This window comes from Brachyistius frenatus, unplaced genomic scaffold (genome assembly GCF_029030835.1).
Source record: "Brachyistius frenatus isolate BFR_SWC_R1_liver_20210118 unplaced genomic scaffold, ASM2903083v1 Contig_34, whole genome shotgun sequence".
Lineage (NCBI taxonomy): Eukaryota > Metazoa > Chordata > Actinopteri > Embiotocidae > Brachyistius > Brachyistius frenatus.
Genome location: NW_027210633.1, coordinates 3999581 through 4013693, shown reverse-complemented (window position 1 = coordinate 4013693; position 14113 = coordinate 3999581). Strand labels below are relative to the sequence as shown.

The 14113-nt window shown below is 45.0% G+C and overlaps 1 protein-coding gene across 1 annotated transcript in view; it reads right to left on the bottom strand.

Annotated features, from left to right (window-relative positions):
• Positions 1-14113, bottom strand: part of LOC138622173 (peripheral-type benzodiazepine receptor-associated protein 1-like) — a 62850-nt gene that overhangs the window by 11026 nt on the left and 37711 nt on the right. Inside the window, exons 8-24 of the mRNA XM_069700753.1 lie at positions 13223-13306; positions 12986-13075; positions 12640-12762; positions 12329-12433; positions 12023-12073; positions 10846-10866; positions 9347-9527; positions 8481-8585; positions 7815-8020; positions 5636-5742; positions 5448-5557; positions 4482-5357; positions 3268-3294; positions 2916-3067; positions 2310-2786; positions 1037-1417; positions 10-159 (exon numbers count right to left, since the gene is read on the bottom strand). Coding sequence (XP_069556854.1) covers positions 10-159; positions 1037-1417; positions 2310-2786; positions 2916-3067; positions 3268-3294; positions 4482-5357; positions 5448-5557; positions 5636-5742; positions 7815-8020; positions 8481-8585; positions 9347-9527; positions 10846-10866; positions 12023-12073; positions 12329-12433; positions 12640-12762; positions 12986-13075; positions 13223-13306 — 3246 coding nt within the window. The remainder of the gene's footprint in view (positions 1-9; positions 160-1036; positions 1418-2309; positions 2787-2915; positions 3068-3267; positions 3295-4481; positions 5358-5447; positions 5558-5635; positions 5743-7814; positions 8021-8480; positions 8586-9346; positions 9528-10845; positions 10867-12022; positions 12074-12328; positions 12434-12639; positions 12763-12985; positions 13076-13222; positions 13307-14113) is intronic.

The window sequence follows — 14113 nt, the reverse complement described above, 5'->3', positions numbered from 1 at the left end:
TTTCTTTACCCTGTTAGCTGCAACTGTGTATCCCCTGGCCTGTCCTTCTCCATGGTGGTCAGAGTACAGGTCCTCCTCCTCCTCCTCCAGGATGTCAGACAGGTCTGAGCGGCTATTGTCTGCATTGTAGTCACTGGAAGGCTCCACTCGACTGTAACTCTGTGAGACAATACAACATCACTCTGAATCACATTATCCAATGAGAATTTCTTAATGTTAAATTGTTATTTGTCATTAATTGGACATCGAATAAAACCATGAACCTGTTCAATAAAAGCACGTGCAAGATTCCAATATACACTGAAAAATGCTGGTTATTACTTCTGCATGACTCGGTTTTGGCCTTGGCCCCAAACATTAACGTATGAGAGACAGCTTCATTAGGAGCTCACTTGTCTGAAATTAGATGCAATACATGCTGAGAACCTTCCATCACACATAATTGAGTTCATCAGAAAGAATGATCTGAAGGGAAAGTCTCAGTTTTACACATCAAAGTCTGCCGATGTGAAACAAGTTGTGTTAAACCAGAGAAAGAGGTGGGGACAATCTGATAAGTCGCTGTTGATATGGTCTCAAGACTACAAGTTAGAACATTTGAAGTCTGGGGGTGTTGAGTTAGACAGATGTGACCTCACCAGACCTCATCTCTGCTTCAGGCTCGAGGCTACATCAGCAGCTACGAGCGTAACACACCAGAATATCTAACTGAGCTGTTGAAACTTTGATGTTGCATGCTGGGTAATGTACCGATGATATAAACGGTACCTCTCTAATGTTTTGTTGATTCAAATCTGATAGATTTGACAAACTAAAGAAGACTGAAGACCTTCTGATCAGGAAGCCGAACATCACAGAGATTGATTAAGTTTAGGACAAACTCTTTAAGGCTCGAAAAGACATCAGCAACTGTATATGTAGAGTGCATCTATTTGATATACAGTAAACCTACATCTCAGCAGGTTGTATATGAAATAATTAAAATAGTTGCAGCTCTAAAGACATTGCATGGGTTTGACAGTAAGTTGGGGCTGACCTGCTGCCTCCTACAATACTCCGGCTCCTGGTCCTGCCTCAAGAATTCCTCCATGGACACCAGGCGGGTATTCTCGTGCTCCTCCTCCACCTCTGACTCCAGCGGGGAAGAGCTCTGGGGTCGGTGGAGGTTGGTGTTCTGAGGGTAGAGGAGGTCTGTGATCGGGGCTTTGGGCGGGGTCAGGCTGCGCTCAGGGGTTCCGAGATTGGCACCGGGGTCCTCGATGAACTCTGCGATGGACGGGAAGGGACGTATGGATTCAGGGCTGTCGGTGTCTCTGCGCTGCTCAAACACGGCCGCTGCTGCCATTACTAGTGCAGCTGCTGGTGCTGCCACCGATGATGGCGGAGGTGTCGGGGTGGTGGGGGAGGTCACATTAATCTGAAGAGGAGAAAACAGTCAACGCAATGATATTCAATTAACTTTATTACTCGAGAGCAAAGATGTTCAAAGTCTGAATATCAGACAAAACTGGGACAAATATGCAGCCACAACATCCCCCACCCATGTTGCCATGGAGTCAGTTAGTTAGTTGTAGGCAACAACTTGAGACTCGTTTTTTTGCCAATAATTATTTTCGTTTTGGCAAATTGGCTCCATCAAAACGATGCCGAATTAGCTGCTAGCATTTCCTTTTTACAATTTTAGTAGCACAGTTTTCTGTGACTGTATGTTCGGTCGCTACAGCAGCTCATGCTGTTGGCTGTTGATTGATAACCAGGTTACAGCAGGCGTCCGAATTACAGTAACTACCTGATAGCTGTCTTTAGAACACCAGCATGCACCTATCACTTTCATCTCACAGTATTTTTGCCTCTCATCTCTCCCTCTGTGCCTCCTCTTCAACTCTCCTCAATCTAGACAAAAATTAACATCATGTGGCCATAAAGTTCTCCTCGTTCATACGGTTCTCCTCGTTCATACGGTTCCCTTCGTTCATACACTTCTCTTCATTCATACAGTTCCCCTTGTTCATACGGTTCTCCTCGTTCATACGGTTCCCTTCGTTCATACGGTTCCCCTCGTTCATACGGTTCCCCTCGTTCATACGGTTCCCCTCGTTCATACAGTTCCACTCGTTCATACGGTTCCACTCGCTCTGACGTTTTTCTCCCTTTTTGTTGGTTTCCTTTGATTAATGTTGCAAAGTTCTGTTGTAAAGGACTTTACTGAGTTAAGTACCTTGAAATAACCTGCGTTGTGATTTGGCGCTATATAAATAAAACTGAATTGAATTGAATTATATACATGAAGATGGCAAACTGAGGATTACCACTGGAGTGATGGTGGAGGCGACTGGTAATGTGGCCTCACACACAGCCAAGGCAGCAGCAGACGAGGGGTTGGCCCAGGCCTTCACGTACGAGGCAGACGAGAGCAGACCATGTGAGTGGAGAGCGTGAGGCAGGTTGGCAGCAACCTCCACTGTGGGGCCGGCGACATGCGAGTCGGATGGCAAAGTGCTGGGCAGCATGGAGCCTTTGGCAGCAGGGTTTCCGTACGATGGCGGTGCGGGCAGGTTACTGGGACCTACTGGGGTGTAGGGCAGGGGTGGCACGAGTGGGGCGGTGGTGGCCGGGCCGGCCATGATAGCGGTCAGCTTGGAGGGCACGTTTACTGGCAGAGAGTCACAGGACTCCCCGTGGGCAGACATGGTGCGGACGGTGAGGTCCTGAGCAGCCTGCAGGGACTGGATCTGAGAGGGGCCCAGCAGGGCACTGCCAGCTGTAGGAGAAGACACCTCCAGCACCTTGGAGGGGAGAAACGTGATGTCACAGGTACATTACAACTCAATACCAGCTTTCAGTGACGCCATAGACACACAAATACATGCTATTATCTACTTTACTTAAAGACATTTTAAGGTTCAAGTAGTTGCCTTTTTCTTGTCGGCATATATCGTGTATCCAGTGACACGAACTCCGTTGGAGGTCCCGGCAGCATCTATAGTCACCGGCAGCCAGCTGATGAGAGCGATCCCCGGAGAGGGACCGTGCTCCAGCTGTACATCCAGAGGAGCATCAGGGGGGCCTGCAGGGATTACAAGCATCACACCACAGCCGGTGGAGAGCAAAATGGAAATAAAACATTTTAATGTTAACTTAGTATCAAGTGAAATTCTCATAGTTAAACTACATGTTTGGGAGGAGAAATAATGATCACATGGTTCTACCAAGAATGCTGCCATCTACCACTCTAAAGGGACATTAAGAAATTTAGAAACCATGTACCTTGATTCCCCGACTGTGGGCATGAAACTTAAGCAAATTTGAACGGTCATTTTAGTGAAATACAACTCAAATCTTATATCACACTGGTTACAACGATGCATGTTACAGGCTTATCGATGAAAAATAAGTGATTGTTGACTGGGAGGTGCAGAATGGCAAAATGGTATCACAAACTGACATCAAATGAAGTGGAGGATTAAAAAAGCAGCTGCTGACCTCACTTATTTACACGGGATTTAGAATTTTTCAGTCTCCCTTTATAGAATACTCTTATGCAATGCTTTTCAGCAGGGAAGAAAAATAATAAACAAATGTGCAAAGGGTACTCAAAGATCAGGAAACTTATTAATAAACCAACCCTTCCTCTGCCTGAATAATGTCATCAGTGGAAATACTTGATCAGTAGGTGCAGTAGAGGATGGCATCTGTCTATGATCAGTCCCTTCATAGGAATGCAACCTGTGCTGAGGTACTCTGGCTGTTTAATACAAGAAATACAAGTCAGAGCATCTCACAGCTGATAACTAATGTCACTGTGTAGGAGGCACAGAGTCAACAGTACTGCATATAAGGCATCTTAATCTGGGTTGCTCGAGCTCTGGTGAGTGTAATGCTCTAATTCAAAGAGAACTGCTGCCTCACAGTTCAGTGATATTACATGAAGAGCTGCACAGAACCAGCGGTACACCGGAGAAACTGTTTGTCTATCGGAGGGGTCACCTAAAAGAAAAGTCCCTGACATTAACGGTGGTTGAAGCCGCCTCAGCAATCTCCACTGTGGCACACAGCAGCAGGGCTACCGTCTATATAATGTCAGTCTCCGACCTCACAGCCTGAGTTACAGTTAAAAGCCTTTCATGGAAATTGCTGACGATGATATCAATATAAAGCTTCAAGCTTCTGAATAGGATTTGTTATACAAATACCAGAGATTACACGCAAAGATATTGTGACTTTTTTTAGTTGATGGTACAAGTTCGAACAAAGTAATGTAACTGGGATGTCGCTGATCTTTTCTAAATATATTAAATGTTTGCAAGCACACAGAGTCCTCAAAAAGCCTGAATAACCAAAAGCATTCGTCTGAATCAAACATTTAAACTTCACACATCGGCGAAAAACTGGTGTTACTGATTCAGGACCCAAAGACTGTGTAGCGAAGTTAGCATAGCACCTTCTGAGGATATCTGATAGATAAAACACTAAATCCTGACCTGCCATCAGTGTGGTGAAGGTGATGGTAGCGCTTCTGTGTTCACGTCGCTCCACAGGTATCTCCCATGGCGTGCGGTGCGGCCGTGCCTCCACTTTGACTGAGTACTGCAGGCTGGGCAAGAGGTTATTGAGGCACAGCGAGTAGCAGCCAGCCTTCACCAGCTCACACTCCTCCTCGTTCAAGGACACAATGTGCACATAGTTACTGTTGCTGGGCAGCCAGGTCAGATTGGCAGAGGTGGCGGTGACCCTCTCCACACGCAGCTGCGTGGGCGCCACACAAACGTCCCGACCGACCAGCATGCTGCAGCGGAGCTGGTCCGAGAGACCCTTCTCTGTCAGGCTCTGCACTGACACCCGGTAGGCCTTGAGGTTTATGTCCAGCCGCTCCAGCACCGCTTTGGTCTGGGAACCGAAGGGCACATTGAGCCGCAGCTCCTGGTCCACATACACATTGTAGCTCCACACATTGCCCCACCCAGCCGGCACCAACGGAGGGTCCCAGCCGATGATGATACTCTTGGCAAGCTGCTTGATGAGGGTGAGCTTACGTGGGTAAGGCACAACGTCCACTCCCACTTCCTCCAAGTCCAAGTCCAGGCCGTTGGTGAGGGGGGCTGGGACAGCCAAGGCCGATGCTGAATCTGCGGGGGCTGAGGCAGGGCCAGAGGCGGCAGAGGCCTCTGTCCTTTCTGAGGCGCTGACGCCCATGTGGAGGTGATGCTGGTGGCTGGCACTGTGCAGGCTGCTGTCTAGCAGGGAGTTATGGGACACGTCCCCAGTCTCTGGATGGTGAGTGCTCATCACATCGTCATCCGATACGCGTTCCACAAAGTTGGAGGGGACCAGCCCTCTCCGTCCATCCATCAACTCACCTGCAAGGAGCCACAATAACATTGTGAGCATCATGTACAGACAGCGACATGAAGCTGTAGAGACAGAAAATATCATTATACTCCACTTACCTTCATAGAAGCCATCGTCATCCATGTCTCCGTATACATAGATGTATTCTCCGGCAGTGAGCGGGAGCTCCACTTCAGGGTTGTCATTGGGGCCATCATAAGGATTATAGCTGTAGAGAGTGTATTTGTCATGAAGTTATTATCATCACATATTAACAAACCGTTGCTGGAGGTAGTTTAATACTTACCTGTATCTTGCGATAAAAACCTGAAGCTTTGCTGCTCCTCTGCTGGCTGTGTAAGGTGCCGGGGCGACGTCAATGTCCAACTCCTCTACTTCACTGGCAGTGTCCACCTGAGGACAGCAAGAACAGATGGTGAGAGGATATTTAGGAAGTCCTGACACTGCTGGTATTAATGTCTGAGAAAAGGGGACGTAAAAGGAAATAAATATGGCTTTTATTCTTCCAACCCAGTAAATCGATTGTCTTTAAAGCAGTGATGAGAATACAGATTTGCTAGGAAAGGTTTTGCTATGAAACGTGGATCGATTATTGACAAATGACCTGAATGAACAAACATCATACTTTGAACAACTAAGGACCAAATTACATAAAATACACCGAGCGTAAACTAATGTAGTCTGATAGAACAGTCATGGAGTAAATCCTTCCTTTATGAACATTATCATGTTAACATTGTGTTTCAGAGAAGTGTGGATTCAACAGCATGATCATTTTTGGAGGCTGTTACTAATATTTTGTCCACACCGGTTACACCTATACATAACCCCCCCAAAAAAGTGAATTTCTATAGAGCAACCCATAAAGATTCTGTCAACATTAAAACTTCCTTCTAGCAGAGAATACTATTACTTTTTGTGTACATTTTTATACATATGATGTGATTTACGCACATTATCTCGAAAGACGATGACTGTAAAGAAAATTAATTATTTGCACTTTTATTTTCTATTTGCAAAGACGGTAAATATGAAAACAAGACTGAATCAAAACTTGGCGGGATCATTTTTGTCACGCTAGAGGGTTTTTAATTTGAAACGGATACGGGAAGTTGCAGCATTTGGTCAACAAATTCCTCAGTCAGACATTCGTGTTTATAGGGCTGGTCCTGTTGTTGCAGTCTGGCCAAATACTATTTATCCCCTACTTATTAAATTTTGTATTGTTTTGTTTTAAGTGATGAATATGAAAGGGTCAACTATTGTTCACCTTCATAGCTCATGTAGAGTTTGATTTTCATTCATAACAGCTACACACAATGCAATAAGAGAGCTTGTGAATTTATAGGTTGCCAGGGAAAACCTTTTTAAGTATAATCACCTACAACTACTACTGTATAACCTTCATAATCCACAGTGGCGAGTGGATTATCTCACTAAATATGAGCTTTATTGAACTGAGGGCAGACGAGTGACGGGATGAAAAGACCACCGACCCGTCTGCCAGGCAGGGCCAGACACCGACTCTTTGGAGATGTGGCTGAACAAAAACACAATATACTGCCAGCAAATCCAAAACGATCCTGTCATGTGTGTGAGCGGGAGAAGCTCGAGCATACTCAGCTATCAGGTGTACTCGCGTGAGACAGGGAGGTTAAGGAGGGCTTTTTAATCCATTAAATCCACACAAACAATGTGATCGCGCTCAGACGTCTTGGTAATCTTGATGAGCGATCTGCCTGTCTATGTGGAAACAAAGGAGGAAGAAGAGCTGCAGCCAAACTGCTCAATGACACAACCTGGATGAACATGAAGAGCCCCGGAGGCCGTTTTTATTCAACTACAACCAGGGCTTTGATTTAATCCTCATCTATCTGTCAAATAGCTTCGCAGATATTAAAAGCGCCTCGCAGTTTTCAAATGCAGTAAATATATTGGATCAAGTCATGTGTACAAACTGTGCTACGGTGTGAGAGGGGACTGATTTTGGTTGTATAACACTAAATATTAATATAGTACCAATAAAACATTATTCATGCATTGCCACAAAATTATTATAATAACCATAACAATTATAATTTCACTGAGTAATACTACGCTGACAATATCTGCTCCCAGGGAAGAAAAAACAAAGACAAAAAAAGGTCAATTTAAAAACAAAAAATCTGTTCTATGTTTTGCTTCTTTTAATGTGTAACACGAAGCTGCTCAGGGTCCACAGCTGACATATTTCTGTCTAAATATAATGAATTTAAGACAGTGCTTGAGGAGTTGTCCATGAATGCTACATGTGATCGACACGGCTGCCAACCTAGTTTATTAACCTAAAAATACAAATAAAATGTTTAAAAAAAACAAACAAAAAACACTCGTGTTGCCCCTGATGTTATGAATAATAAGGGAAGTAATGAAAAAGTACTCATTATGACAAGAGCAACACTGAAACACATGGTCACTGCGGGTACCTCGTGTGTTGGGCTGGATTTGTGCGGACTGAGGTGGGTTTCGGACTTGGGCGTGAGGTGTGCGGTCTCCGACTTGCTGGAAGAAGAGCCTGACTTGCTGAAGCTGATGGTGGGCAGCTCTCGGTGCTTGGTGACGGGCGAGCGCTCCACCCTGGACAGCCCTGCAGCGTGCGGCGTGGCCCCCATGCGCAGAGCCGCGGCCACATCTAGCAGGAGAGAGAGGAGGAGGAGGATAATCCGTGACACGAGTGGACAAACGGCCGGGCCATCTCACTGGTTAACCTGGTTGAATCCGTGAGCTGCAAGATGGGTGAGGTCCCTGGTTGACATGCAGGAAGCTCAAGGATGAACGTGGCTGATTAAACAGTGGAGGGAAAAAAAAAAAATCCTGTGTCCATCTGTCTGAGGTCAGAGGTCACGCTACCTTGTGCCAACGTGTGTCACACCAGCGCTGTTAAGGGGCTTAACTGGTTTCTAGCTGCAAAGACATTTCGCACTTGAGCCCACGAGCCCTGACCCTCAGGGGATGGTGAGAGATACAGACAAGCTCGGTCCCGGTGTCGGACCGTTACGGTGGCGGTGCAGGTGGGATGACGGGGCGGAACATGCCGTGCTTTTGAGACAGTGCCCAACACAAATCATGAGTAACAGAGGCGGAGAGCGTACCAAGCGGGTCATTACCCTCGGGGCAGGAGAGAGTGTCACCTCCCTCGAGACTCCAGAAGGCTATTTCACCCAGAGACACCATGTCCCATGAGCCACCAGTGCAGTCTAAAACACACGAACAGTGTAGGAGAAAGAGGTTTGATACACAGAGGACGAGAGATTTGGACCAGACTTGCGCTGCTGTTACATTTCAGGCAGTTGTGGCTGGGGTTTCTTTATAATGGTTATATTAGACACACACACACGCACGCACGCACGCACGCACGCACGCACGCACGCACGCACACACACAGTTGAATTGCCATTATTGATTGATTAGCGATACACTGGTATTAAAATTATATTAGGCATCATTTCGTGTTCCTACTGCAGAGTGAATAATAAAAAGCCCTGAGAGGACGCTTCCCTGCTGGGACGGTTTAAAAATGGATTTGGATGCTTTTGAAGGCATTTTTCAACGTTCTTGGTTTTGATTTGTTCCAGAAGCCCTTTTTGAATGAGCGGATTTATTTTGAAAGAATCCAAGATTTTACACAACGAGAGGCAAATTATGGTTCGGCACCGAGTCCACTAGCAGATTGTCTTAAAACATGACAGAAAGAGCAGATTCTATTTCTCTGTTCTGAGAGTCATCAACCACAAGATGTTACAACCACAAGATGTTACTACATAGTTACACTGTTAATTTCAAATTTTACCAAAATTAATATACAGTTTTGATAAAAGTAAATGAACCAAAGTGGTCCATTTTTTTCACCTGTTTGTTTAATACTCATTAAAACAGAAAAAAAAACACTCAAAATCCTCTGTTGGAAAACTACCTGCAGTGAAGACTCTATCATGAGTAAAAGTCATGGACAGCTTACCTCGCTCTGTCGTCAGGCCCACCCCGTTGGTCAGAACCGAGAGGCTGGGATTGTTGAGGAGGCTTGAGCTGGCCAGGTCCACCTTCGAGGCCTGCAGTCGAAACTTCTCCAACTCCTGGGACAGCAAGCCAAACTGTTCGCTCTGGCTGCGGCATTTCTCCTCCAGCTCTCGGACCTTTGACTACACACGACGTAACAAACACAATATAACAGTAAGAACAGTGATGCAGACTTTCAACAGGAGAAATCCACCTTTTAACGCTGTTAGGTGAGACATCATCAGTTTGTGATAATCTAGATATTTCAGTGGTAACAGTTTCATGTGGTTCTTTAACTAATGTTTCTTCTGAACAAACTTTAATTTAAAGACAAACAGTTGATGTTGTTTTTGCCTGAGTGAGTGAAACAGTGACTGAATGTAGGGATGTGTTTTAAGGTGGATTTCTCCTTTCATCAAAGATCTAACAGAGTAAGACAAAGTTAAAGTAACTTTCTTAGTAAACTGTCAGTGTCATGCAGAAACTTTTTGTGCCTTTACAGCCATTTTCTTGGTAACTATGGAAACTTTTTTTTTTTTTTATCATTACTGTCCGCACGTTTGACACATCGAATGTCGTGTGATTTTCCAGACTTTTTGATTGTTTTGGTAAACTGACAAATGGAACAACACACTACGGGAAATGTACATTACTGCATTATGACAAAATGGTTTCTGCACGACAGACAATTTTGGCTGAAACATTTGTTATGAGCTGCAAACACAAAGCGTTACAGGTTGAGTGGAAAAGAAACAGGAGTTGGTCAGGTAGCGCACTTTATGAGACATTGCATGTTGCTTCTGTCTTACGTTCACGTCAACAAGACAGCAGGAGTTATTTGCCAGAACACTACAGAGGTTTTATCTCGGCCCTACTGTGTTTCTATATGCGGCTGATTTCACTTCCGGCTGCGGTGGGAGTTTCCTGGCAGGCAGATCTGAGAAAAGCCTCTGCACGAAACTGTGAACAACATTTCCTGTCAGCTCTCACCTACGCAAAGCCGACTCGGTAGTCGGTCATTATCTAGCAGCACTGTGCTGAAGTGGTAACGAGCGCTAAAACACTGGAGAGGAAATCACTTTTAAACCTACAAACAATAATCTGACTCAGTGATGAACTGTGTATATGGCGTAAGATCAAACATGATAAACGTGCTAAGTGTTCTCACTGCAGCTGTAACAGTTACCTGGCCTCATGTGAATGACCTGATTTACACACACGTTGTTAACCTAAATAAAAAACCTCAGCATCAAATGAGCTCCTGCTGAAGGACTGTTGTACTCTGCTTCTAATTCACCCACATGTATAAAACACAAAACACTCAATAAACACTGTCAAGTTGAAGGAGTTAAAAAAAGGTGACCGAGGTTTGGTGGTTTTATCTACAGGATGAGGTGGGGGTGGTGGGGGGAGGAAGGGGGCAGGAAGATACATTATTTGGCCCAGGTGGTCAAGCAGTACCTGCATGCAATCCAGTGTACTCTGGTTAGCAAAAAGAGAAGACAAAAAAAGGGCATACAAAAACAAACACATGCTTGTGAAACAATGAATCTGGGAAAGACAAAACGTATTAAAGTAGAAACACGGCAGTCTGAGTCCAAGTCGGCAAGAAAATCCTGTCAGAAGCCAGAATCACTAGAATGTCTCTTGGCCCTCGGCAGCCTACACCTGCCTTTCCAGTGAACCCTCGCAATTCATTATAATCCTCCAAGAACAGGTCTAGAACAGATTGTGACAGGCTGTGTGTTGACTTGGCAACAAAGCTCGGGCTCTCGGGAGGGAAAGAGACTTTCTCCTGTGATGCTCTGGGTTTAAATAGAGAGACAGAAAGTGAGAGAAACGAAGCCAGGAGGAAGGAAGCGAGTCGTTTAAAAAAAAAAATACAGGAGCAGCTATACTCTACCAGCTCCCTCTGCAACACAAGCTGAGTCAACTCCTAAAATAAAATACACACTTCTTTAAGGAACAAACTCTCGTAACAAAATGCAGCGTGTGAAATAAGGAGCACGGACAACATGTGCAGTCATCAACTGTGGGTGATGAAATTTGGTAGTTTTTGCTGCAGCCAGTGCTGCAGTGTTTTTGATCTTTTTTCTTTTTTTTCACCATTCAAATTCAGGAGCCAATCGGACAGACGGGGATTTCAACCGTCATCGGCTGTCTGGATTCATTTTGAATTCAAAGTGTGTGGTGCTCACAGAGCGAGCAGAAACCAACACAAAGCAGCGGAGAAGCCATCTGTTCAAACCGTTTTCAGCCCCGACAAGTGCTGCAAAAATACAGGGATTTTTTTTTGTGCAACAGCTCCTCAGCCAGGTGTTTAGATAAAAGACGAGAGCCCACTGAACTGTACTTCTCTGCTCCTTCAGGGGCAGTCGGACGTGTGTTGGGAGAGAATTTAAAATGACACTCTTTTTGCTTGGTGTTTGGGAGATAAAAATGTTTTTAGAAATAAATGTGATCTCATCTCCCCACAGTCTGTTTTTACTAAACACTGGTAGCTTTGAATTTTACGCATATGCATTTATGCCTACCTCAGGGCTTCACAGTGTGGTAATAAAAATATGACGGGGTATAAAAATCATTTCTTTGCTCTTCTACTCTGCTGAGCAGTCACAGTGGGGTAATATGAACTCACCTCCAGCATCTGAACCACTCCTTCATGCTCCCTCTTGGCGAATAACTGAGCCTGATGATTAGAAAGACATTAAAATCATTGTAACATTGGCTGTTTGCTCATAAAATTCGAATTCCCGGCACAGCGAGCTCTGCTGACAAAACTTGATGTTTTATAGGCGCCCAAAGGTTGCCTCCTGCTGGACAAAGCAGCGCCCCATTTGCCTCAATCCCACTGAAAGCAGCCTAAAGACCACAGGGGTGTGATTTTAGCAAGAAAAAAATGCTTTTCAAATACGTGAAGGGTTTTAGAGGGTGTGTCTCTTACCCGCTGTAACCGTTTGATCTCATCCTGTTTGAACTTAAGGATAGCCAGTGCCTGCTCATGTTCCAATTCCAGCTGCTGCCTTCGCTCGGCGACCTCTCGCATATGCTGTTTACAAAGAGAACAATGCAGGAGAGGTATGGCACAGAGAAAAGTCACACACACACACACACACACACACACACACACACACACACACACACACACACACACACACACACACACACACACACACACACACACACACACACACACACACACACACACACACACAGACAGACAGACAGACAGACAGAGGAAGCCTCTAGAAGTACCTTTAGGACCTGCTCTAGGTTCTCCAGTTTGGCACGGAGTCTCTGGTTCTCCTCGAGAACTGAATTGTGTTGAGCGGTCACTTCAGAGAGATCTTCCCTCAGCTCCTCATTCTCAGCCCGAGTCTGAGGAACAACAGCGGGTTAACTGACTGGATCACCCAGGAGCCTTTCTGGTGGTGTCACTGCATCCCCAGACTTTCAGCATTTAGTTGGTGAGTAAACGATTAGTACAACTGACCACAATGACGACCACAACTATGAAACTGATACCCATTTTATGGATAAAAAAAAAAAAGGGCTTCATCCTCTTCCTCGAAGAGGCTTGACCGGGCGGAGAAACACTGACCTGGTCGAGCAGCTGTGCCTTCCTCCTGAGGAGATCTGCCTCCTCCTTTAGTTGCTCATTTTTGCCTTGCTCATCCTCAAGCTGGCTCTCCTGTTAGAAAAACACAACGTTCAGATAAAGGTGAGCTCCACGTTCCCCCGGTGGTCAGTCTGTCCACCACAACGATGATTAAACCAGACTGGAGGGCTGCCAGAGAGCACGAGAGAAAGAAATACCGAGGCGAGAAGATCTGCTTACCAAATCCAGACATCTCTTCTGTCGCTTCTTTACTTCATGCTCAAGGTTTTCACATTCTTTTCTCTTCTTGCTCAGCTCACTTTCCTGAACCGACAGCGATGACACAGATAGTTATAATGAATCCTTACTCTGAAAACTAAATCTAGTTCTTCACTTTAATCTCTAAAGCTGTCTATATACTGTTTCCATCAAAACCATGTTTAATACAATGAAAGATGATTTACATGTACATTTTTCAAAACAGAATACATTGGCTTTGGTTTCCATATTGACCTCTGACACAACGGCAATGAGGTATTACAAAGCTTAACATCCTTTAATTATTCTAAATGCAGCTTACATGCAGCAGCAGCATCAGAGAAATCAGCTTATTTCAGCACGGCCACAGGACCTATTTCAAGTATTACCTCTGGGACTGTGAGGGGGAATGCTACACAACAGACATGCTAATTGCAGACCACCAGCAGCTGACTGGAAGAGATACTGTACCAGTGATGACACAGCAAGACAATAACGATAATTAAACTGCAATCTGTGGTCTGATTTGCTCGGTTGTGGATCAGCCGCAGCTCCGCAGGCCACAATAAAGTGTATGTGAAGGTAAAGTACTACTTCTAGTTGCACTCATTAGGACTTAAATGTCCTGTCAGCTGCAACATTTCTCACTGAAGTCTTCACTCATCGTGACTCCATATTTCTTCTTCCAATTTGGAGCGACCTGTTCTCTATGAACTAAATCGCCATGCTGGCCGGAGGATGGAGGAGACTACCACAGTTACTGACAGCTTGTTTTTTTTCTCTGACTCTTTTCTGTATTATAACCTGAACAATAGACGGAGCCATTGTCAAATAGGCCAAAGTCAAACAGGTTATATGAGCGTGCAGGTGATT